This window comes from Patiria miniata, unplaced genomic scaffold (genome assembly GCF_015706575.1).
Source record: "Patiria miniata isolate m_02_andy unplaced genomic scaffold, ASM1570657v1 HiC_scaffold_29, whole genome shotgun sequence".
NCBI classification, from domain to species: domain Eukaryota; kingdom Metazoa; phylum Echinodermata; class Asteroidea; order Valvatida; family Asterinidae; genus Patiria; species Patiria miniata.
The window spans coordinates 12836537-12863784 of NW_024037068.1; the positions used below are offsets into that span (position 1 = coordinate 12836537).

The window sequence follows — 27248 nt, forward strand, 5'->3', positions numbered from 1 at the left end:
TTTTTAATATACCAGAAATGACATTCAATGACAAAGGTGTTACAACGAACCTGAGGGATGACATCACCGAGCACCCCCTGGATCTCCTCTGATGCAGCACAGCTGGTTGGTAACAGTTGCCAAGCAACCAAGGCAGCGCGAAGATGCGGGCAGTCCTCAGCATCCGGTTCTCTCTTGAGTGCCTGCAATTGATGAGATGGTCAGAGAGGGTGCACTGATCAGAGTTGTCACATCTTCACAAGTCCTCGCAAGACAAATCACAAGTCATCCAGTCCCAACTTTAGAGACTGGATGACTGAACTTTTAATAATAATAATAATAATGGTTTCTTGTATAGCTCTCATGTCTTTCACAAAGTGTCCTGGCGCTCTAATATTACCCTGGCTTTAGCACGACTGCCATTACAAGCATTTTGAAGGAATTTCTTCCTACCAGGTACCCATTTACTACACCTGGGTGGAGAGAGGCAATCGTAGTAAAGTGCCTTGCCCAAGCGCACAAGCACCATGTTTCCCGTCAGGATTCGAACCCACGTATCAGGGCACACGAGTCAAACACGGTAACCATTGGACCAAAGCACCCCACATTTTTGGAAACGACATTTTAGTGAATTTTTTTTTAACAGGCATTCCATTGTCACTGGTCATCCCTATAACTGTTTGAGTTAACTAGTGAGTGGACTTGTGCTTAAAAGATGGAGTAAATCATTTGCAGCTATCCAAAAAGTAACTGACCAAATTATTATTAAAAAGCTTACTTGGTTTAAAGATAGTAATGGCACTGAATTTCCTGTGAAATTCCTGTGAAATCATGTAGAACGCCATGGTCCAGTGGTTACAGTGTTTGACTCATGTACGAAGGTGCGTGGCTTTGAACCCTGCCAGGAACATGGTGTTTGTGCCCTTGGGCAAGACACTTAACTACAGTTGCCTCTCTCCACCCAGGAGTATAAATGGGTACCTGTGAGGGTCGAGGACCGATTGAGCGCTGATATCGGTTGCCGCGTGGTCACATGACCTGATGAACGGGGTAATAATTGTGAAGCGCTTTGAGATCGTTGATACGATGGAAAGCGCTATATAAGCACAATTATTATTATTACTTTTATGATTCCTTCTGGCATGCTGTCATTTTGAAGGAACAAAAATCAATAGAATGTTGTTTCCAAAGATGAGTCAAGTAAGGCATTATGGGAAATTTCTGTTAGTAGTTTGTCATTGGGTGAGTCTGTGCTTGGGTAAGCGCAAGCATTGAAACGACGCACACCCACGCAGTTGCTATTATCCATCCTTTCAGTGCGTTACAATGCTTAGCTGCAATCGGCGGAATAAGAACGTGTCCCGGATGCTGATTTTGGGTGCAATTCAAAATATGACTTGGCAACTTTTGAATTGAGATCGAGATCCTAGAAAACTGTTTTCTCGGAATATACAGCATTCACTGAGCTAAAACTTTATCAGGCTACTTGTTAAGCACCCGTGTTTAGATTGTGAGCACTTTTGTTGCTTCAAACGAAACAAATGCACAAATGACAACTGATCTACTGTAGGAATCTGAGTATTGAGACAAACTGAAATATTTGTGCCGAGTATGACAAAAATATGTAAGTCCTTAAATAAGGGAATAAATGTGTGCTCGAGAGGTTTTTATCACTCTGTTTAATACCGCTTAGAGTCTGGGTGTTGATAATTACCCGAGCCGGAGGCGAGGGTAATTATCAGCACCCAGACTCTAAGCGGTATTAAACAGAGTGATAAATACCGACCGAGCACATATTTATTCCCATTCATAAATAAAAAAAAAATTAAAAAATATCAACTAATTCGTTCAAAAAATCCCGATTTTGTTCAACAAGTTCACTTCATGCTTTTTTAAACATCCCACTTAGCAAAATAATGGAGTGTTCAGCTGGCGAGTAAGATGTAAACAACCCTTTTATGGAGATTGACGCGCGCGTAGCATGTTCTGCGCGATGTCACGCAGAACACACCTGGGGCGTTGCGTTTTGAATTTAGAACTATAAAATTCTGACTCGCATGTAGTGTTGCGCATGCCTACGTGAGGATTGTGCACTTTCAACCAATGAAACGGTAAGAGGCACTGGATTTTTAGGAGTCCACATTTTATTGTGACACTGGAAAAGTGTTTAAGACCAGCTAGCCATGTCTTTATCATCCGTTTAAGACCGGCCACGTGACGGGCTCTCGACCAATAGGAATAGCTAAACTGTCTGAGGTATTTATGAATAACTATTTATACATTGTATACCGCAGGAAAGCTGTGTGTCCAGCACTCATCTTTCTGTTAATTCAGAGTACCTAGTAAACAAAGCCTTCACGCTAGGACGTACTTCCTAATGCACCACTATATTTTTCAGGATATTTGGGAACTTGGGAAAAAGTCTCAAATACAACAACTGGCTTTGTTACACATACAGTGTCTCGTAGGAGATCAGTCAGCAATGTCCGGAACTGCACCAAGTCCATGGTTTGAATGATTCCTGACAGGGTGCTTGTCAAGTCTGCAAATGATGAGAAGAATAAGATTATATGAAATATCTTTTTTTCATCTTTCAAATTATGTCATGAATTTCAGTGTATGCTTCAGTGTCCTGTAAGCGATTTTTCCCCCCATACTACATGCTCACTACCATATATAGAATTATGCTGGAGGGCCCTTTATATGCAATAGTATAATGTTCAAAACTACCACATCGATCGAATCACTGCTATAGTGTCATGGATACTACATTGGATTACAAATCCGATGGTGTGAGTTCGATTCCCATTGGATGCCCATTTTTTAATTTCTTCTTCTTTACTTCTTTTTTGCTCTTAGAAAAGGTTTGTTAGTCACTTGGAACATTTTTCTTTTACCAATATGTTGTTTGGAGGATTATTTTTCAAGGGAAAATAAAGTCCGAGAACCTGACTTGCAACTCAACCTACTTCGAAATATGCCCATCGAGTACGGAAAAAGATATCGCATCCTGTAACCCTTTCCTCCCCAAGAAGGACCTCCCCCCTCTCTTAAAAAAAAATTAAAAATGCAAAACAAATGAATGAACCTGTTAACAAAGTAAAGGAACAACAAACACTGTAACATTCAAACTAATACTGAAAAAAAACCAGCTACTGAGAAGCACACCGAACTGACAAAGATTTCTTGCTGAAAAGAATTACCGTTCATAACACTTTCATCCAAATGAACACCGGTCCCCATCAGTGATAACGCTGCCTGCCACATGTCACTGGTAGCCATGCCTATTGTGCCCACGTCACAGCACCGACCAATGAAAAGACAGCTTGTCTGCATGTACGTCAGGCACGGGCCAATCACAGGGCAGCTCTTCTCGCCAGTCGGCTCAAAGTAAGTACAGATCTCCTGCAAGACGGGGTTCAGAACCTCCGTCCACTGTTCCGTAGCAACAGATACCGTGGAAAGGTTTGTTTCCATGACATCAGCCTCATCAGAATCCAACTCGGCATCTGATTTAACAGTTGAGATTCGATTTTCAGAGTCGGTTCTGACCGTCCGGAGAGCAAACTTCATGAGAAGTGTCCCAGCTTTCGCAAGCCAGATTAGCAGCCTTGGACATGCGCTCGCACCTTGCCCGTGCCGCATCAGACTGCTAAGCGCCTCCGTGATTCGTCGACCGAGGTCACACGACAGTTCGCTCCCCAGGGAGCCGAGCGCGCCCCGGCTGACAAACAGGGAGCCCAGAAGGGCGGTGGCCGCCGTTAGAAGCGGGACATTTGCGGAGAGGATTAGCTGGGCATTCTTGGAGCGAGAAAGATGCCTGTCGAGTTCATCAAGCTTAGATTCAACCTGAAAAAAAAATGCAAAAAAAAAATCCAAGCATAAAAGAAATGAAAGTATACAGTTTACAGTTGCAAAGTGCAAATGTATGCATGGCAGTTGCAAGTCAGTAGGTAAGTTCCCTGAGATTGAGTGTATTTATATTTCTCTACTGATATCCTTCCATGTTGATTAACACTATCCTGATATGCCATATTGCATTGTGAAACTCTTATATTTTCTATACTGTAAAAAAAAAATTTACCTTCCTCCCATCCAAAATTAGTATTTATACAGATTTCACTTACTTCAGTTAAACATTTAATATTGCAAACTTTAATTTTCCACAACAAACTCTTTGTACCACTCAGAAAACTAGTGGAGAGACAAACTTGTTTCGAAAAGAGTTTTTTATTTTAAAGCCAATCACATTACTTTATAAAAGAAAATTAGAATACCATATGAGAATAATCCTTGAAACCAGCCTCCTGATTGGGCAGCTGCCTCAGTCGTTTCAGCCAATAGGTGAGCAGCTCCTCTGTGACATCATTCAGTGAGGAGTCCAAATCTACAACGGTTTTCTTGGTCACCTGAAACATACCAAGTGTGTATTACATGTTGGCAGAGAAACCAAATTGGCAATAACTTAACATTTTCCTTGTCTGATGGTTATTGTCAACTTTTCATACCTTCTAGCCCCTTAAGCATTAAGAACCCTAACCCTCCCCAATCCTCCAAAATCCTCCTGCAGGATTTGGATGATTTTAGAGGATTGAGGATGAATGGCAAAGATGTATCGCTTTTTTTGTGGAGGATGCATTACGTCAAGCCAGTAGGCCATATCCTGCATTGGTTATGTTCAGCCATGCATAATAATCAGCCTTGTGTTTTTCTCGTATTTCATCCGCACTGCTTCTAAACGCCATTCGCACTGCCTCAAACCATAGCAGTAATTGGCAGAGGATTTTGGAGGATAGAGGCAGTGGTCACCCTCCACAGACTAAACTCAGAAAATAGCGGATGATTTTGGTGGATTGAGGCTGAATCCAATTTTTTCTTGGTGGCAATTGGAGGATTTTGCAGGGTTGAGGTTGCATCTTAGCCAGAGGGCCTAGGGGGTTTTAAGGCCGGTTCGTACTTGGAACAAAAGCGAGTGTGAACACAAATCTGTGACGACATGGCAGGCATTCACACTGCAAAATCACCAAATTGAACACATTTGAACTCCAGCGAATTGCAAAGTTAATGTGTTTCCTGACGACATATTCCGGCCTTTGTTATGTGCTTATTTTATATATATTACAATGTTCGATTGAAAAAAAAAACCAAACTGTTTTTTAATCCTTCTACGTTTATGGTATAACACAATACGATGAAGTTTGGAAGAGTTTCTTGTCACATGTAATTTGGGCCAACCCCACCCCCTAGTCCAACCCCCTAAACCACATTACACTAACCGCCCTGAATCCTCAAAAACCTTTTTTGCAAATTGGAGGAATTTGCAGGATTGAGGTTACATTATTATTATTTTTATTATTTATTCGACCATCACAAAAACAAAACAAAATAAAATTGAGTAAAACGAGCATAAAACAACAAGTACAGTAAGACGGTAGCGGGGACCTGGAACGAAAATCCGAATACATGACAAGACAAATGACAGTTATGTGGGTCAGGGGCCGCAAAAGTAAAATGAACTACTATTACCCATGGGTATGCAGCCCCACACATGGCAAAAGTGCGTTACTGATTTCGGAGTATGCACTGTGTCAAGGTCTTGGGCCGGACCTTGTGTTGTTTATGCTCAGCCGTGCATAAATTTAGTCCTTGATTATACTTGAAATCCTCCGCACTGCTCCAAGATGTCACTGCCTCTGCCTCAACCTATTGACAGTCATAGCCGGAGGATTTTGCAGGATTCAGGCAGTGGTCACCCCTCCATGGACCATATTCAAGAAATAACGGAGGAATTTGCATGATTGAGGCTATATGCTATTTTTCCATGAGGCTAATTGGAGGATTTTGCAGGATTGAGGCTACATCCTAGCAAAAAGGCCTAGGGAGTTAGGGTTAAGGGAGAGACATATACTGCGTGCGCGCCATGGTTTGCACAAGTATGCGCGAAGTACGCTCGACTACAACGTCCTATTCTGAATCTGCACAAATTGTCTTCACGTGCGAGTCAGACGCCTTCGGCAATTCGCTCAAGGGATCTTCCTGTAATCTCCCCAAACTCTCCCATTTTGAACTGTTGAGGGGGTACTTGTGCACCGAGTCTGTAGAGTTTGCAAAGGGCATGCGCACCTCGAATTAAGAACGTGTGTGTAACGCCTCCATAATGTTGAACTCTGGACTAGCCTATAGGGTAGCAGACCAGTAAATAAACTTCCATGGTCCCCAATGGTAATGCCCCCACTTCAAAAATTCGGGAAAAATACTCACAACTCTCCAAGGTGTTCGAGACACACATCAAATTAAAGCTTATTTCATCATCTTTCATTTTCTTTTCAATTTTCGGGGGGTCAACAGATGACTTTTAGGAGAAATTTCCATCTGAAGATGATCACCCCTGAAAATAATCCTGAAGCCCATCGCCATTTTGAAAAACGATGCCTACACTCCATTGCAAAATAGAGCGCTTTTAGGGTCCAAATTACACAGAACTGCAAGCTCCCAGTCCTGTGCTGGGCTTCCACCCATATTTTTTACAAACCCTCAAGTTCATGGCCCACAGCATGCTCAAAAACTGAAGATTTTGAGGGCATGCAAATCGTGATTTAGCCGGCGTAGGCAATTTCGGACCATTTACTGGTCTACACCCATAGGCTGCATTTTCTGTCCCCCGTTATCTGTTTGCAAACACATACCTTCTGTTTTGCATCAACGGATGCTTTTGTCATGACAGTAAGAATCCGCCAGGCGTCGATGTTACTGAGAAATTTGGCCTTGCTGCTGCCGACACTCCTCAAAATGGCTGCCTGTAGCTGTCGGCATAGCAACAGTGCAGAAAAGTAGGGAGCGCCCGGGGCGTTCTTTGGGGAGATGCTGTTGAGGGCGGTGTCGACGACGAGCAGTCCCAGCATGCATCTGGCCTTGTTGCTAGGCAACAGGTGCTGGAGTGGTAGGTGATGTAAGACCTGCAAGGTAGGAATACAAGTTTTGGATAAGGCCAAAAAAAAAAAAATATTCGGTCTATGGTCAGACCAAAGTTCCGGAATTGACGCGGGGACGCAGCTTTTTTTTTTTTTTTTTTTTTTTTTTTTTTTTCTTCAAGCTTGGATTGTACATACAAGGTGGGGTACTATTTTGCTTTTTTTGTGTCCTCATGTACATTGGTGTCCTCCATAATTTGCCTTGGTGCTCTTGATCATTTGCCTTGGTGCAATTTCTCATTCCTTGGTGCTCTTTGGTAAAAACAATTGAGGAGGTGCGGCAATAGAGGGCGCTGTTGGAGCTATCGCGGAACATTTTGGAAAAAATAAAAAGATTGACGCGCATGATTAAAATCGACGCGCGCGCTGACCAGAGACCGACTTATTTTTTTTTTGGCCTAAGATTGGTGGTGATAAAAAAATAGGGAAGAAATACTTCAGTCCATTAACCAGACATGCAACTGGGAATTTAGAAAAAACAAGGAAACTCCAAACCACACATGACTTTGTACAGTGTTTATCAATTTGTAATGGCATTCATGAGAAGTAAAAAACGAGGAAATCAGCAGATCCGAGGAAAAGTTGCATGCCTGATTAACGGCGGCCAACCCCAACCTGGTCATTACCACGCATGGAGGCTGGGTCCTAGCTCACACTGTTATTCCCTACCTGGTTTTCTGCACTATGATGGAATTTGGTGGATCCAGGAATGTTTCTACAATGCCTAAGGGTTTGCAATGTAAATGTATGATCTCTTCTTTTCTTATACCTTCAGCACTCCCTCCACAGATCTATAAACATCTGGGCTGACATGAGAAGCCGGCTTGACCATCTCAGCTCCGGCAAGTAACTTGTTGACGTCCAAGGCGATTTCTTGTAATTTCATCGTGTTTGAATCTCCGTCACTGGTGCACTTCACGTCTGTGTCACTCAGGCTATGGAGAGTGTCTGCATTAGAGCCAGCACTAAAGTTATCAATGGAAGAAAAAAGAATAAATCTGTGTTACCCCTTTGCAACATATGTGTTCATTAGAAACAAAGAAATTAAGCAAAGTTTTTATGAAAATCCACTCTAAAGCAACAAAAAAACTGTGCATGGCTTGGAAATGGATGTTCACTCTGTTTTAGTGGCCAAAAATCGATTTAACATGTTTCTTGAAATCTTTGTCCGGTCACATTTTCTAAGTGATGTCCACACATAGTAAGGGAAACGTGGAACAGGGTTTTATGACACTGCTAGACTTGAAATCAAGTCTGTAATGAGTGGTTTTAATCGCGTCCGCCGCGCGCGACTGCCAAGCTCTGTGCCGGGGGTACGACATACCGCATGCTGTCCTAGTAGCGGGGACGCTACGTACATTTCCGACCCCATGCGTGTGCGATCCCATGCGTGTACTGCATTACAGACTTGAATAACTCGTTGTCAGTTTGTGCACAGGCAATGAGACTTGCTACCAAAATTGGACGGAGCAGTCTGATTGGTTAAGAATCAAGAAAATATGAATATTCAACAGGCATCTTTTAGCCGATGCGTTTTGGCTTGCACGACGCGACGACACACACACGTACACTGTACGTACAATGTACGTACATGTTGTACATGTACACACAACGCCTGATTATCGCGGCGTCTTCACAAAATATTCTCAATCGCTTCGGATTTCCTATCGCCCAACGTTAAAATGGAGGAGTTGGAAGCTGGCACCGAAAAGTATAGAGGTTCCATTGACCATGGGTTGCGAAAACTGGGGATTACCAGTGCTCTGAAACCCCAACAAACTGAGGCAATCACAAGTTTTCTTGTGGGCAACGACACCTTCGTGAATCTACCCACCGGGTACGGGAAATCCCTGATATACCACATGGGCCAAAAGGAGCTTACGTTTACAGTCGGTGCGCACTTCATTTTTTGAAGGGGATTTACAATTATTCGTAACAGTTTCAAGTTCCATAATTACACTAAATGTTACTCCTTTTTTTTCAAAGACAATTGCAAAAGTACTAATAATACCTACAATGTTATACTCTTTTTTACCGTAATTTTAAAACTAGGACTGCCAAATCATATGGAAACTTCAAATGATCGTGAATAGTTACCCCTATATTTATAATGGATGTTTCTTCGTAAGCCAGATGGGCTACCATTGGCCAGCGCTATGAAAATACATGCATATGCATTGCAGTGGCTGCATATATGAATATTCGCTTGAAAACGTGTTAGTCAAGTCGTTAGACACGGACTGACCATTCCGCGCGGTGTACGTGTATGTACATCGTACATGTACATGTACTGTACATGACTTTTGCATGACTGGTTGTAGCGCTCATGTTGCGTGAACGGCGGTGGCATGGCCGGTATGCGGATTCTTGCGCTGATGACGGACATAAACCACTATAGTCTAACGACTTGCCATCAAGTCTATGACACTGCCAGATTGAGTGAGTTTAAAGTAATCTGAAACTAAAACAAAAATGACATTTTTTCTGTGGAAAACAAGTGTTGCTTTCCTACAAATACAAGACATGGAACTGAAAATTCACAATAAAAATTAGTAAATTCACATTTACGTGAGTCTTTCTAGTTTTTTTGGTTCCAAGTTTTCATTGGCACTTTAAATGGGAAGTTAAAAAACAAAATGCAGGCATGCAACTGGGAAATCACAAAAAGGAAATTCAAATTTTTCCCAGACTTTGTACAGTGTTTTTCTATTTTCAATGGCACACATGGGAAGTAAAAAAAGAGGAAATCAGCTGATCCGAGGAAAAGTTGTATGCCTGAAAATGTACAACGTCTGTCCTCACAGAATCTAAAAAGTTAGACTAGTGGACATCACTTTAATATCGCACATCAAGTTTCATGAAGCTTTACCTCAATGACCCCATAACCTCTGACATTTGACCCAACACTGAGGTCACCAAGGCAATCTGCAGCTGCCTAGACTCCACACAGAACTCGCTTCTGACGAACTCCTCGCAGATTCTGTGCACTGACGCATCTCCGCACTTGTCGCTGTGACTGTCTGGCTGAACTTGCTTCTGGTTTTGGAGACTACCGGATGATTTTAAGTCAGTGTGGGAAGACATCAGAGTCTTGCAGAGGAGACTAGCGAGGGTGGTGATTTGGTGGGCGGGGAGAAAGGGCAATAGGAAAGGGATGTTGTCGAGCAGAATTGAGACGAGGGATTTTCCTGATGAGTCCCGATTCTAAAGGAGAAAGTAGGAAGTAAACGAATGTAAAAATCATTTTAAAGTTGAACAAAGAAATTGACTGGAGCCAGGTTTGAACCTGCGACCTACCAACTGAGCTATCGTGCCCGCGACTTTTTTTCCCCCAAATGCGATCGGACAATATCAAAAGAGGCGCTCACTCTGCGTTTTGCATATTCATGATATCTATGGCTTTAGAGAATAAGTTATATAATAAGGAATAATGGTGTTTAAATCACCCACAATTGGCAATGATTCGTGGACTGGTTGGAAGTAGTCCCGACTTCTAATCAGGTGATCTGAGTTTCGAATCTCAGTGAGCGTTTTTTCATTTCTTCTTATTTTACTTTTAAATAATTAAAGTGAGGAAGGAACATTTCTCACAAGACGTAAAGCCTATCTTGGGTTTGAGTTGTGGAGAACAAGGCATTAGATATGCATGTAATGGACCAATCAGAAGATGGGAAACGGATGTCGTTTGGGAAGAAAGATTCGCATCCTGCCCTATGTTGACAGTTCCCCATTTTTGTAAAGGTCTTTGTTTTAGGGGTGCTAGCTACATGTTGTAGGGATCATGCCCAAAACCGATCATGCCAAAAACCACATTAGCAATGTTGCAAACCCTGGAAATAGCAAACAGGGATCAATCAAAGAGGATACAGCTTTTCATTAAAAAGTTAAAAGTCGTTAAAAACAAATCACTTCCAATGCAACGATTGATGGGGAACGCTTAGGGAAGCTCAACGATTGATGTCACAATGATGATAATGACAAAGCCAATGAAATTAAAATAATTTTATAATTGTGTAAGTTATATTAACATAATTTTGGCAAATAAGAGTAACAACAACAAGAAGGAATCAAATAACCCTTGATATTTGATCGAGGGTTTATTTGTTGCCTTTTCAAATTTAATTTCTGATAGAAAAACGAATCGATTTTGGACAAATTCTCACATTTACCTTTGTTGCTTTGTCGCATACTGCAGTTGCTATGTTGACTAGACTTTGCCGCACCACATCTGATGTAATCTCTCCAAACAGCAGCAAGGCTCGTATCTGCTGCACAGCAAGAGAAACCTATTGAAAAAAAAATAGAAACCAATTCAAGTGAGGTCATGATATGATGTCATCACATGACATGTGACGACACATTAAAGGTGCATTTTTCTAAGGCCTATATCTACACACAGATCCTTTATGTGGATAAACGAATCATCTGAGCTGGTGTACAAAATGCACAGAAAGGTTTGTCTATGGGCTTGATATGCCGCGTCTGCTCTTAAAACAACGCATAGAACATGTAAAACAATGTGTGCATGCCATTATCGCCGAATGCTGGCGTCCTGACAGAAATTTCACCAATGAAAGACTGCAGTCGCACGCCGAGTCTTGCGCACGCACAACGTGCAAGTGCCATATCATGCTTCTAACCAAAAATTTGTCGTTTATCCTTGTGTAGAGGATCCGTGATCTACACTTACAGAACTATAGGTTTGATTTGTTGTAACTTGGTGCATGTTTGTACCTGAACCGGGATGTATTATACATGTAGATGAAAATGGAAGTGTTGTCATCATGACACTATCATGTGTCATGTGACGTCACATTAACCCCAACTCCCCAGCATAATTTACTAGGAACCATACCCATCCAGGCAAATTCCAACACCCACATGGGAAATTGTACACACACACTGTTGGACTAAGTTTCTGGAAGTATGCCAACCCAATGTAAAAGACCATCTGTTTAGGGGTACTGTACCTATCCCAACAGATTTAAACAAAACCTGCTGTTGAACTTTGATGGGTTGAGTTCGGTTAGGGTTAAAGGTTCTCTTTCAAATGCCTTCATTTTAACTGACTGTCCAATTTGGTTGTAACTTGGTATTGAAAGTGGCGCCATGATATTACGTCATCCCATGCCATGTGACGTCACATTAACCAGTTCATGTCGGATGACGTGTATACATGCAAAGGTTTTGCGGTATTCGGAACGGATGATGGGTAAACACGCAACGAGAGAGGCCGGAAATATCTGTCAGCGACCCGCTCGCAGCGAGCAAGGCCGGAAATATCAGGGTGTGCTACCCGCAGATGACGGCCTGAACCCGTCTGTCATCGAGGTTTGTGAAAACAATCCTGTGTCTGGGTCCAGTCAATGTCAAAACAATGCCGGTGCGAACTGATTAAACGTACGTTTTCAAAGGCCTTTATCTACAGAACTCTGTGTGTAATTTGTTTCTAACAGGCATTATTTTAATGCCTTGTGACACTGACGCAACATTGATGTTGCATTTCAACAGCGTGCTTTACGCAACATTGATGTTGCATTTCAACAGCTTGCTATCTTCAGAACTACACATCTGATCACTCTGCAACCTTCTATTATACATGTATGTCCTGTCAGTCCATAACATGACATAAACATGCATTATTAAAGACAATAAACAACATTGGCTTTTACTGTAATTTTCAGAAAAAGATGGATTTTGGGTTAGGATTTTGTAGTAAAACTTGTTAGACTGACTTGTTTTTTGAAGTTTTAAGTTCGTAGATGCTGGAAAAACGAAGAAAACCAACCACGTTTGTGTAGTCTGGTTCCCTGACCCCACATAAGATGAAACGGAGCAATTTATAAACGTCGGGGAATTGTAAGGTCCGGGAACCAGTCTAGCTGGCTTGCACCCCGTTCATAGGTGTGTAATCGATTGCAAATAAAATGCGGACTAACTAAATATGGTAAATTTGGGGCAGTATTTGAAAAATGCCAGGTTTTTCCAACGCTGAATCAGACGACCAGCGTTGGAAATTGATACAAAATTACCAATTCTCTCAAAAATGACAGCACGCCAGGTGTAACAATTTTACAGGATGCTTTGGACTGTCATTCACTAACAGTCCAGTAAGGAATATCATAATAATTTGGTAGTTTTGTTTATTGATGTTTGCAAATGTTGAATATAGTCCCTTTGACAAAATGCCTTAGAAACAGCCACAAACATAATATCATCCCAATACCTGCAAAAAGCTTGTCACGAGAGGGAAAACAAAGATACTCCATATGTGATCAGTACCTCACCTGCAATAATTGTATCCTTTCCTTTTCAGCAAACATTGTACACAGGCGCGACCATTCGTTGGATGTCCCATACGTGTGCACGAAAGAGAAGTCCCCAAAATTCAACACTGTTTCTTCCGAATTTGAAAACGGGTGCCTGTCGCGGTAGTTTGTGTGCTGACACAGGAGAAGATGTAATTCTCCCCATACATAACACAGGAGAAGTGTAGAGTACACTTGTCCAACTGAAGGCTAGAAAAATGAAATAATAACTTAAATTAAATATCATCTTTTCGGTGAAAAAAAATTAAACGCCATTTCTTCTATGTTTGGAAACGGGTGCCTGTTGCGGTAGTTTGTGTGTTGACACAGGAGAAGATGTAATTCTCCCCATACATAACACAGGAGAAGTGTAGAGTAGACCTGTCAAACTGACGGCTAGAAAAATGAAATAATAATTTAAATTAAATGTTATCTTTTTGGTGAAAAAAAAATTAAACGCCGTTTCTTCCATGTTTGGAAACGGGTGCCTGTCACAGTAGTTTGTGTGTTGACACAAAAGAAGATGTAATTCTCCCCATACATAACACAGGAGAAGTGTAGAGTAGACCTGTCAAACTGAAGGCTAGAAAAATGAAATAATAACTTAAATTAAATGTTATCTTTTTGGTGAAAAATACAGATACCCTACTCTCCAGTTTTTCTGACATTGGATTTTTTTTCTTACTATTTTATTCAAAGATTCAATCAACAAATCAATAATAACAATATGTACAGTTAATCCTCTGCTCTATATGTACTACTGATTTTATACACAACAAAAAATTATAAATCGGTTTACTTCATATGACGAAGTTGGAGTTTCTGCTCAAAAAGGATGATAGGGTAAGAGTACTGGCCATATTTAAAACTGCTCACTGTCTGTTTACCTATATTGATCAGAGTATTTAAAAACCGGTAGCTATTATGTGTTTCACCTACCCCGAAAAGAATATTTTCCACGGATAGATTGATCGATTTACCATATTTCAAGGCAGCAATCTTTTTGATTTCTTTTCTTAGAGCTGGGCCACACGTAGAGCTGTGCATCGGAACCCGTTACCCATATAACCCACCACTGATGTCAGGGAGCGGGTCCAGAATGTGCAATCGGTTCTAAACCAACTTTACAAATTACTTATTAACTTCTCAGACAACGAGCAAGACAAGTTTTGAATGTCAGCGGGGAAATTTCAAAATGAAAACCAGGCCACATGGAAAAACCAAAACTGAATTTCCAATTATGACGCTCGCGAACGCGTCAGTTTTCACCATAAAAAAAGTTATTATGCTCGCTGTGCACACTTGTATCTTACTGTATTGATGCACTGTTATGGTACATGTAGTATTATCATATGGACCGTTAAGCACAATCTGAACAGCAAATTCCGAGATTTGAATTTTAGGTAGGGATTCTTTAACGGGTACCCTTTTTTTAACGGGGATACATGCTTTTTATAAAAATACACATACATGTATTACAACTTAATTGTTGGCCACTGGAGTCCGAGTCCATAACTCATATTGCCAACTACTTACGTCATCAGTCCAATGACATTATGGACCTTATTCACGGGTAGCCATTTTTTGTCTTGTTCCATGAATGTATTTCACAAATTGTTAACTGTTGAATGAGATGGCGCCAGACTATTTACGCAGCCTTATTTACTGTCAGTTTTTTTTTTTAAACTGGATTAAAACATTGGGGAATGTTTAATTTCAAACTTTAAAGCAGACTTGAATTATTCAGTAATGTACTTTATTTCTCTTCGCAAGTTCCAGAAATGAAGATTTTACCTCACTTTCAATTCAACATGGCCGACTCGTGAATACGGCCCATATATGTGACCTACATGCATGTAACAGGCTCGATGCATCACCAATAAGGCCAAAAAAAAAAAGTCTCCGGTTTCTGGTATGCGCGCGCGTCGCCGTAGCCATGCGCGTCGGCAAAATGAAAAAGTTTTTTTTTCAATAAAAGATGATGTCTTAAAACCGCCAAACTCACTGGTTTGACTGGAATCCTGCTGCTGCACAATTTTAACGTGTCTTTAGATGGGGTTATGATCGAGAATAAGCTTTATGTGGCCTCTCCGGACTCCCACATATTTGCACTAAGTTTAGTCGGGCACCATTTGCGGTCATCAGCCGACATTTGAAGCAAAAAAGACAGGTAAAAAAAGAAAAAAAGAAGCCGCGTCGCCGCACCACTTTTTGGGCAAGCTCCATACCAGAAACCGGAGACTTTTTTTTTTTGGCCTAAAGGCAGTACATATCAGATATATTGTCCAAACTGTACAAGTGCACATAACACGTACCTCTGATTCACTGCACAAATGTAACAAAGGTGCGAGCACTCCGTCTTTGGTTTCCGTCATCAGCTCCTCCACCCTCCTCAACAATGGAACGGTCATCAGGCTGCCGTCCACCAATCGCATGCTCCGCAGGAAAAGGTCAAAGGTCACGGCAATGACAGTCAGGTCAATAGTTGACCTCTTGTTGCTGCCGGGCTTGGACTTCTTGCGGGGAGGCGGAGAGGGGAGAGTCGTGGCATTCTGAGTGCCCTCTGGGAGGTATCTCGTCAGGAATTGGTCCAAGAACTGCTTCCAGATGTCTAGAGTGAGGCCAGGTGGTAACTGCTGGACGCTCTCTGAAAAACTGCAGCCCAGACGCACATAGAGAACGTAATTAGTAGAGCTGTCTCGAATACACCAAATAATAATATAATATCGGAGTCTTATATAGCGCACGTATCTACCAACAACTTGGTACTGAAGGCGCTGGTAATTATGTCTAATTTTTTAAAGACAGGTAAATGAAGTTCATGAGAAATATGAGACCCATTATGTAGCACCTTTATAAAGGCACATATTACAGCCACTGCCAGAAATACCGGGGCAAAACACTCCAGCAGTGGCCCATAACAGCTGTCGCCGCATGCCACTTTTAACCAGCGCGAATACACTCTGTGCAACAAGGTCGTATCTCGACGTCCATTGACTTTGGCTGTACATCCGGGTTATTTCAAGTGAGATACGACCTTTTGACATTCTGAAACTCGCGTTTCACGTACGGCCCATTTTAAGAGATACGACATTGTTGCACGGACGCGATGAAATGACCTACACAAACAAAGGAAGAAACAAAAAAAAACCAAAAGAAAAGAAAAAGGGGTGTGAAGTCGACTATTCATTTAATACACATTTAACAAAATGGGCGTCTGCAAAGGGGTGGCGGGTAAATGTCCCCCCCCCCCCTCCCACCCACCCACCCTAAAAATGATAAATTGAGAATATGCAAGAGAAAGTACAAGGATTTTGGAGGAAAATGTGCTTTGCCCTTCCCCCCCTAAAAAAATAATGGCGACGCCCATGTCCCAACCTAGTGTGTACTGTTGCATCAGAGAGATTGGGAAAGTGAATACACTACATCAATGTTACCTTGTGCAGAACTGTGTTGGGTAAGCAAAGTGCTCTCCATCTGCTGAGGCTGACTTGCACAGTTCCAGCATGGCAGAGACAACGCGATCAAACTATCGAGAATAAGGAAAGACTCTTGGTAAACTTGACCACCAAATACTATTTGAAGAGTATAATTACATGAGTCGCATTCTGCTGGTCAGTTTTTTTTTGTGGGTTCAAATCTTGAATTACAGAAAATCTTAACAACTTGAGAGCAAATGAAGCTGTTAAAAGATATAATACAATATAAACAAAATATAAAGTAGAGGTCTAAGTCTGTCCCAGGAACATTGGGCTTTTCCCATATTATAACTTTTTATGAGCAATCTTTTTTTTAGCACCATATAGTGCCCTTGTACAGCGATGATTGAATTGGTATGCTATATGCAGTCAATACGGTAAATGGTAGAAGTTTGCGGTAACACCATGTGGGATAATCTCTTTTGAGAAGGAGTGTTGATCTGAAAAGAACCGGCTGGTTGTGAAACTCGACGTTCCGATCAGTATGCTCTGATCGTCTGCAGGAGAGAGGATCAGAGCATACTGATCGCATCGTACTGGCAATTCTAAATAAGAATTATGATATGACGTTCAAGACGTCATATCCCACATCACAGCAGTCAACAATAATATTAAGTGGCTCAGCGTGGAATGGGAGGAATATTATCGCAAGGTAAAATCTGGACTTTTCTATTTCACGAGGCGAAGCCAAGTGAACTGGAAAAGTCCAGAGTTTACCGAGCGATAATATTCCTCCCATTTCACAATTTAAAGCCACTCAATATATGTTTTATATAACTGACATACAGATCCTTGTCATTTGATATATTTGAACTTTTTTTCAATACAAAACTGGAGGAAAATGTTTTTCTCTCTTCCAAACCAACCCTTCATGCAAATGTTTGAACCAACGCTGTAGAGCTGGCTCTTTGAAACAATACGCGCTACGCGCAACGCTGAATGCACACCAGCATGCATTTTGCACACAAATACCGCGTCATGATCCTAACTGTTGAATAGTATTTCCCATTCCCCATGGGTGGATAGTACTTTTGGAGCCGCGGCGTGAATGGGAGCAATAACGAATGTCACGTGATGTGAGTTCCACCAATCAAATGACAAGGATCTGTATGTTGGTTATATAATTGTTAATTATTCCACATGGTGTTACGGCAAACCTCACTAGTATACACCACCACCATGCAAACGTTTGAATCTTATTTATATGGTAGAAGTTTATAATGCACATCATAAAAAAGATGTAAAAGAAAAAGAACAGTTCTTCAACCTGTCTCAGTTTTGTGTAGGTGCCCAGCAACTTCTTCAGAAACTCATCCCGCTCACGCTGAGTGTTCTGAGTGAGACATGCCTTATCTGAACAATAGAGGGCCTCCTTCAAAATCGGTGTGAGTTGATCTTCCAACAGGAGGTGGTTCATGTCCAACGCTGTGCTTAGACTGGCATACCAGGCTGACTGAGAACTGCACGAGAAGAAAAAATGGTTGAGATTCAACACATTTGACAGGTTTTTTTGTATGAGGAACATGTAAACTTTAAAGGCACATGTGAACATTGGTTATTGCGGCTGAAAGTGTAGCGTGCGTTTGAACGTGCTACTCGTGTTAATTCGAGTATACTCCTGAGCGCCCGAACGGCAGGAATGCGACCCGTAGGTTAGCAAGAGTATACTCTCTGTCATACCGGGAGTATACTCCTGCACTGAGAGTAATGCGCACTCAACATTTTCCTGCACTCGGGAGTAGCAAGAGTTACACGCTCTAACGCGCCTGTATTGTTCAGTCGAGAAAACAATCATATAAGTTGCAGTGAAAATGTGCCCATGGGCACACTTTATTTAATTTGAGTTAGCAACGTATGCCAGTAACGAGACCAAAATATTGTACATGTGTTTTGTCTGTCTGTTTTTTTTTCTTCAAAGTTTATAGTATCCACTGAGCTAAAACTTCAACGGGTAGGTTGTTATGTACCTTACTTCAGATTTTGAGCAACTTTGTTGTTTCAAACAAAACAAGTCAGGTGTGTTTACAAACACAAATGCCCCGCAACGGTGACAGTTCCCATGACATAACACCACTCTTTTAACATCAACTTACATGTACCTTGGTCACATGGAACATTCATTGACAGCATTAGTGTCTTCTGTAGGTTTTATATGAATTAATCCCTAATCCCTATAATCTCAGAATAAATACATGATTTCTATTGTTTTAGCCACTGTGAACTTGACCCTTGACCTTTTGGCCCCAAATTCAATAGGCTTCTTAGGATTACCAAGAACAATCCACAAACCAAATTTGAAGTTCATATGTTAAGTATTTCTCAAGTTATCGCGCTGACAAGATTTCTATTGTTTTAGCCACTGTGAACTTGACCCTTGACCTTTTGGCCCCAAATGCAATAGGCTTCTTAGGATTGCCAAGAACAATCCACAAACCAAATTTGAAGTTCACATGTAAAGTATTTCTCAAGTTATCGCGCTGACAAGATTTCTATTGTTTTAGCCACTGTGAACTTGACCTTAGGCCTTTTGGCCCCAAATGCAAAAGGCTTCTTAGGATTGCCAAAAACAATCCACAAACCAAATTTGAAGTTCATATGTTAAGTATTTCTCAAGTTATCGCGCTGACAAGATTTCTATTGTTTTAGCCACTGTGAACTTGACCTTTGGCCTTTTGGCCCCAAATGCAAAAGGCTTCTTAGGATTACCAAGAACAATCCACAAACCAAATTTGAAGTTCATATGTTAAGTATTTCTCAAGTTATCGCGCTGACAAGATTTGTCCGGACACACACACACACCCACCCACCCACCCACCCACCCACCCACCCACCCACCCACACACCCACCCACGGAAGGACAAGGCGGAAACAGTATGCCCCTTCGGCTTCGCCGCGGGGCATAAAAATATACATGGAGTATACAGTGCTTATACAATTACGTTGGTATTAAGGACAAATCCCAGTATTAAAATACCATCGTGCCAATGGGAAAAAAAATCATCATACAAGTCATTGATTTGCAGTACCTGCTCCTACAGGGTGAGTCAAAGAAAGTGGAACCCAAACCCCCCAAAAATATATTCCATATTTTAAAAAAAAATGTAGCACCAAACATAATAATGACTGGAAAGCCATATTTCATAGGCTACTTTTAGATGAAAAATACTGAAATTGCTCAATTCTTTCAAAGAATATCGGCATTTAAACGCAATGACCAAAAAAACCTGTTTCGTCCAAAAAGAGCAGTTTATTGTGTATTCTGTTTGGAACAACAACGAAAATGACACAATATTCTTTGAACGCATTGAGCAATTGCAGTAATTGTTTTCAACTAAAAGTGGCTTATAAAATTGGCTTTCCAGTCATTATTATGTTTGGTGCTACATATTTTTTTAAATATGAAATATAATTTTGGGGGTTTGGGTTCTGCTTTTTTTTTTACTCACCCTGTACATCAGATTCGAACCCGGCCAGCTGATCACAAGAAGCTTGGTGGTCGAGCGGTATCAGACTTGCACTAGCAGGCAGGAGGTTGTGGGTTCGAGTCCCACCCGAGCGAGCTTTCTGAATTACTTTTATCATGAGCCCTCAAGACAGCACTAAGCATACAGTTCATGCAAAATTACATAGTGAACGGCAAAACCAAATGTTTAAAGCTACAGTCCATCATTTGTATTTAGTGCATTTTGTTCGTTTGAATCAACAAAAGTGTTCAAAATCTAATGAAGGATACTGAACAACTTACCTGATGAAGTTTCAGCTCAGCTTCAGCTTCATATTCCGAGAAAAACAGCATTCTAGGATCTCAATTTAAAATCAAAAGTTGCTAAATCATGTTTCGAATTGTTTTGAATTGCAGCTTGACACGATGTCGCGCACTGATCCGACGAATTATAGCAACCGCGCGCGCCTGTGCGTCGTTCCAATGCTTGTGCGCGCTGCGCCGAATAACAAAACGAACAACTAATTTAAATTTTGGAAATGCCTTCTTTCGTTGATTTCTTCAAAATGAGAGCTTGCCAGAAAGGATAATTTCACAGGGAGTTTAGTCCCCTTACTATCTTTCAATGAGTATGTTTTTCAACAATAATTACGCCAGTTATTTTTTTGGATAGCTGCAAATGATGGACTATAGCTTTAAAAAAAGGAAACATTTTGTTGATATGATCACTTACCTGTCGGCATTGCTGATAAGTCCGCCAATGAGGTCATGAAGCCAGCTGAACTGGGTTTTACCAGACATGTTATCACTGGCAACCTGCAGGGAAGGAAACAGTTGATATCACACCACGCCGTTATTTCGCAAATTTAATCTTCTCACTCTTGCCAATATCAATTGCCTCCAACAAAATATTTTCATGTTCAAATTCTTCAATAGTATACTTCCTCCGACTCTGCATAATCTTTTTCAGTTAAACAGATCTGTTCACAGTCATAATACCCGGTCTTCTTCTACAGTTCACATTCCACTGGTTAAAACCACTCTCTCTCAACATTTCATTACGTTCTCAGGCCCTAAAAACTGGAATAGTCTTCCCTTACCACTTTCTGAATGTAAATCACTCGCTCTTTTCAAACACAAACTGAAGTCTTTGTTAATCCACCAGTCACCTCAGTAAGCCCCACTTACTTTACTTTTCTGATCTTGGTTTACTATTTCTATTTTTTTCTTATTGAATCACATCTTTTCTTATCTTAGTCGTCGTACACGTATACACACTGTTTGTGTTCTTGTTATAGGTGTTGTTATGTTTATTCGTTTATTGTGAAGCTGTTACTTTGTTTTGTTTTTTTGTAAACAGGCTATTCCTTGACAAGCCCCGCTTTTTTGGAACGTGCCTCCACATCTGTTTATATTTATTGTACTTTTCTTTATGATCATGTGGAAATAAATGTTACTTTGAATTGAATTGAATATACTCAAGTTAATTAAAAAAATTCAGGCTTATTTACTACTAAAATCTGTATTACCTCACTTTACAACTGTTGTGATAAACTTCACTGGGGTGGGGGGTTGGTGGGAAATAGTTACTTTTAGGATCCCATTCCTAATGAGAACGAAAAACCCATTCTTATGTTTCAAACTCACATAAAAAGCTTGCAGAATGCCACACATGTTTTCTGGCAATGAAAGGTTTGAGGGTGGACAGTTGATATTCGCTCCCCGAGGTATTGGAAGTTGACAAACTAGTTCCCGAGGCGAAGCCGAGGGAACTAGTTTGTCAACTTCCAATACTGAGGGGAACTAATATCGACTGTCCACCCGAAATAAACCATGTTATATTTGTTTTACTATACCTCATACATAATCAGTTGCCGAATTTTGTTTTATTATTATGCACCTAAAACAAAATTCGGGGAAACTTGTACAGCTCACCAAAAGATTCAACTTCAATTACTAGTTCTGTTTGTTTGCAATATAATACAGTTACTACAGTTGTAAATACATTTGTTTGCAATATGTACAACTTTCTTTTGTACAGGAGACATCTTTACACGGTCTATACATTTTCTCCAGTACGGCATCATTGAGCTCTGGAAATCAACATTTACGCGAACCGTGCAACCATGCATCTCTCCTGTGCGATGTTCGCGCGTGCGTACTGCACCCGTGCGACAGTTCCTCGATTGCTCTGTAAAGCGCATGCGTAGTAGACTGTCGCACGGGTAACCCATGCGACAGTCTACTACGCATGCGTATTTACAATGTGCGTGAATCCTCGCGCGCGCGTTTGGTAAACAGCAAGAATAACATCTGGCACGTGATGGTGAATTGACCAGTGAACGTTCGGCTCTCGATCATGAATATGTATGAGGTATAGTAATGTTGAATGTCAACCGGATTAATTTTGTGGTAAGAGGGCAGGGTTTTGATTTATGAGGGAAATTACAGGGTTAAAAACACAATGACGGCGACAAAACACACAAATTGAAAACGATGATGGTGACAATGCCGAACAAGTATAAAAGCACATCACTGATTGACTGGTGTTTTAGCAACATGATCTCTGATTGGTTGAGAATGAAAAGGGGGTGTCGGGGTAAATGGAAAGAAAAAGCCACAACCATGGGCTGGCAAGCAGGACAGTGTAACAGTTCACACTGAAGCCTACATTTACACCACCATTTTACGCCAAAAAAGTTACACCAAAATTTTACACCAAAAATGTACATCAACAATTTTCCGAACCTCATAAATCTGTTTTTCGGATAAGACTTTCAGGAGTTTGCTCAGGGCAGGAAGACCCGCGGTCCAGTTGCCCAATACACTCTTCTGTTCCGGAATCTGTAACAAGGGCTTCTCTGCGACGCTTGTTTGTTGGTTCTCGACTCCAGTCATGGCCTTCCCATCATGCTCCTGGGCCGGCATAAGACCCATGGCGCAGCACAGCTTGCGGAGCATTGCGAACGAGACGTCATTGGGGTATCTTTGAAAGGGAAAACAAAGAGTAAAGGTAACTGACCCTATCATAAGACAAAGGTAACTTTGGATTTTCTTTTTTACAATTAATACTACGGTTATTCCAGACTGTCATTATTATTTTTATTATTTCTGGTAATGAACCAAGGATTCCTCAAATCGCCATAGGCACTGTAGCTCGAAAGCCTGAAGAAACCCGTAGAGAGAAGACAATGAGAAGAAATTACAGTTTTACATGTGGGAGGAAAACCCCAGAAGAATATTATGAGGAAAACCCACGGATTCAGGTAGGGACTGAAAACCCAATCCACGTATTGGCCCAGGTGGGATTCAAATCCTGGTCACAGCGGTGGAAGACGAAGAAAGAACTGCAACGCCAACCTGGCTTGGCGTAGCGGTTCTTTCCTCGCCAACTGCTGCGCCAACCTGACTCCCCGTTACTGTTCTACTGTTTACAGCTGCACCTTCCTGTAATGGACTGTACAGTCACGGGGAAAACATCACACATGCGCGCACAACTTCTTTTTATCTGGATGTGCACAGACCTGTGGCACGTAAGTATCAGGCGCAGACAGAAATGCGTTTGAATGTCACTGCCAGTGGCAGTACCTGTGCACAGAGTCTACAGGGGTTAGTTCTCGGGGTATAAACCTTCCTGTTGTCTGAACAGTCACAGACAGTCAAAAATCAATCCCCCCTTCCCTGTGATGCCTTTTAAGTTTTACACAGGCTAGTCACAAACAGTCGGATCATATTTCATGCGCAAGCACTGTGACTAGTGAAATTCAGTCAACAGACAAAAGCAGGCAAGTGGTAGGCACAGCTGGCTTATCAATCACCTACAGTCAAAGCATAGCTGTGTCAAGTTACATAAACAGTCACAGCCAATCAATCCTGCTTTCTGTAGGCCGCGAGCTCTCAACTGTTGAAAACAGTCACTTGACTGATTTCGACTGAAAGGACAACTTTGCACAGAATGTATGTTTGCGTAGGAGGGTCACTGTAATGTTAACCCTCCGACGCAGAAAGCCCATTTAGTAACACACTTACAGTAAGGGGTCCCCCGGGGACCCAAATATTTAGCGCCACGGTTTGAGGCTACACAACACTGTATCCACATGAACACAATCTTGCCATGTCTGTAGACTAAGGAGGTGTATTTGTATACATAGTCTGTGGTCAAGCCGTGCACTGTCTACTCGCAAGTGACCTTGTTTTGTGCGCGTGTATATGGTGGGTCCCCGGATGGGCAGAAATTGCGTCGGTCCTTAGCCCAGGTTGTCATGCTCAGATATACCTGACCCGGGGTCACACACTAAAGGTGACTGCATATATCCGTAGAGGGTGTCTCTTGCTAGGATTAGATGGAAGATCACCAGAATTGGTTTGAAATTTCTTTTTTTAATTAAGGTAATTAACCAAATTGGGTCCCCAAAAGGGCTAGATTCTGCGCCGGAGGGTTAATACAGACACATTTATACTTACTTATGAAGGCTTAGAAATGCTCTGAACACTACAGGCATGCCGGCAATGTAGCACAAGGAAACGTTGACCTAAAACGAGGTGGCAAAAAAACAACAACAAAAAACACATAAAATAGCCGATATCTTCTGAAAATTCCCAACCCCAAAAATGTATACGTTCGGCAAAACATTTCCATGTACAGATTAACAAAAGTTAAAGTTTACCTCATCAATGTTGCTTGTTCTTTCAGCCATGTTTTTCCAGAGGGCGGAAATGCTCTCTTGTAACAGCCGCACTTCCCTCTGTTTCTCGGTGGTGACCTGGCCTGGGACTGACCTCAGATATTTGGAGTGACCCTCAGCTAGGTCTCTGTAACGTTATTACACGATCAAAAATACTAAGCTTGGCAGTGTCTCCACTAGTTTTTGGCCGACTTCGCTCACTGCAAGCTAGTCAACAGCAGGGAGGGTACATGTACTTCGGTTGAATATTTCAGATACAGCCCATCATGGATTGATTGTTTTACTGGTCATCAATTTACTATCTGTATCTGTATCTGTATTAGTATAGTCGGTAAAGCATCCAAGGGGAAATATCACACCAACATAGAGAGATGACGATGTGAAGAAGTTACAGTTTAAGATGTGGGAGGAAAAACCCAGAAGATATTCTGGGGAAAAGCCAAGGAATCAGGTAGAGACTGAAAACCCAAGCCACATGTTGGCCCATGCGGGATTCAAACCCGGGTCACAGCGGTGGAAGGCAAGGAAACTACCGCTACGCCAACCTGACTCCACCGTGCACCTCATACATATTTATGAGTCATGTGCTCTTCTTTCATTGGTCGATGTTCCAACGTGCCAGGGCAGAAATAGCTAGTTTTAACTACCTCATTTCCTTAAATTTTAACCAACGCTCTCCCCTTTACGTTAGTACCTTCTTTTTTTTCATTCGGCGAAGCGCGCACAAGTGTTGACACGACGCACATGCACGCGCAGTTGCTATAATTCGTTGGATCGGTGCGTGACATCGCGTAGCTGCAATCGGCTCAGAGACAACGTGTTTCGGATGCTAAATTCAGGCCCAATTCAAAACGTGATTCAGCAACTTTTGATTTGAAATCGGGATGCTAGAGTATTGTTTTCTCGGAAAATACAGCATTCACTGAGCTGAAACTTCATCAGGTTAGTTGTTCAGCACCCTTTAGATTTTGAGCACTTTTGTTGCTTCAAACGATCATAATGCACAAATTACAAATGATGGACTATACCTTTAAATCCCCAAATTAGCCTCAATTCAAAACTGACAGCAATATGTCTACCATGTACAATTCCAACAATAAACTTTTCTTTGTTTTTTTTGAGAAAAAGTTTTGGTCATTGCAGAAAATGTGACTTTAAAAACCCAATGACACATTGAGACAATAATATACCATTTTTGGGAAATATTTGTGGTCCTGAGAAGAGAACGGAGCACTCTTTTCATCCTGAGGTTTGTTCTTTTTACATTCAAAATTTGAAAAGTTGTACCATAAATCCAAAATTAAAGTTTTTCTTTTTCAACAATCTAAATCAGCACTTAAATACACATGCTGAAAAAATGACAGCTTTGGTTTTTTTTTACATTCAAAATTTGAAAAGTTGTACCGTAAATCCAAAATGAAAGTTTTTCTTTTTCAACATTCTAAATCAGCACTGAAATACACATGCTGACAAAAATAACAGTAGTGTCAGGATACTGAATTCTTACACTGTAGGCCGAGTAAAAAGTTGAAGGCAAACTTACCTGTTGAAGAGTCCACTTGCTATTAAATCCTGAATACATTTGAGTGTGTCACTGAAAGACTCGTCCATTACTTCATTCAGATCAGAGATAGTGTGATGCAGTGCCAATAATGGCCCCAGTAGTTTCTCGTAGACAATCGTGAACACCTATTTGATTTTGAAAGAAAAATAGTATCAAAAAGTCGCCGAGAAAAGAAAAACAGAAAGCAATGTCTTGTTTTGTTTCATCCAAACTGATAAAAGAATAAACAAAAAGACAACAAAAACCTTGTTGTGTTGAGGCAGAAGCATACGCCTACATTTATTAACAGATGTTGACATTTATTTGTTGGTGATCTTTTTTAATGTTCTTGCAATAACCTTTTAAAGACGTATTCCCCGTGCACCATTTTTCATCCTGAAAAATAGATTCCTTTTCTAAATCGCTACTTTTGTAGCAATACAAAGGCGTTTCACTTTTGAAAGTGACACTGACCCCAAAGATCCGCCCATGTTTAGTTACTGAATTGTTTCCTTTACAAATTTTGAATAACTTACGGCCGACAATAATTTCGTTCTTGCGAGGTAGGCTGGTTCCTACCCCACAATCAGTATCCACAGTGTATGGACCCTGAATCAGTTTGCTCATTAGGCAGCTTTTGTTGTGGAAAAAATAAAATCTTTTTTTTTTCTAGAGGTGCAGAAGCAAACATTTTTTTTTTTTAATTAAAGGGAATATACATCATTTGCTTTTGCTGTAATTTTCAGAAACGGATGAATTTGGGGGGTTGGTAATATATAGCAAATACTGTTACACTGACTTTTTTGACGTTTTGGGTTCGTAGATGCTATAAAAACCAAGA

The 27248-nt window shown here is 41.1% G+C and overlaps 1 protein-coding gene across 2 annotated transcripts in view; it reads right to left on the bottom strand.

The window, feature by feature from the left end:
• LOC119735628 (unhealthy ribosome biogenesis protein 2 homolog) overlaps window positions 1-27248 on the bottom strand; it is a 44473-nt gene that overhangs the window by 9279 nt on the left and 7946 nt on the right. Inside the window, exons 6-22 of one of the 2 annotated variants that reach the window (XM_038209413.1) lie at window positions 26408-26553; window positions 24847-24991; window positions 24644-24711; window positions 22928-23165; window positions 20913-20995; window positions 18005-18197; window positions 16696-16787; window positions 15574-15913; window positions 13238-13468; window positions 11120-11236; window positions 9820-10154; window positions 7720-7915; window positions 6666-6935; window positions 4257-4388; window positions 3183-3828; window positions 2436-2521; window positions 51-182 (exon numbers count right to left, since the gene is read on the bottom strand). In XM_038209413.1, coding sequence (XP_038065341.1) covers window positions 51-182; window positions 2436-2521; window positions 3183-3828; window positions 4257-4388; window positions 6666-6935; window positions 7720-7915; window positions 9820-10154; window positions 11120-11236; window positions 13238-13468; window positions 15574-15913; window positions 16696-16787; window positions 18005-18197; window positions 20913-20995; window positions 22928-23165; window positions 24644-24711; window positions 24847-24991; window positions 26408-26553 — 3450 coding nt within the window. Of the gene's footprint in view, window positions 1-50; window positions 183-2435; window positions 2522-3182; window positions 3829-4256; window positions 4389-6665; window positions 6936-7719; window positions 7916-9819; window positions 10155-11113; window positions 11237-13237; window positions 13469-15573; window positions 15914-16695; window positions 16788-18004; window positions 18198-20912; window positions 20996-22927; window positions 23166-24643; window positions 24712-24846; window positions 24992-26407; window positions 26554-27248 lie in introns of both variants that reach the window. The other variant, XM_038209412.1, reaches the window with a different exon arrangement.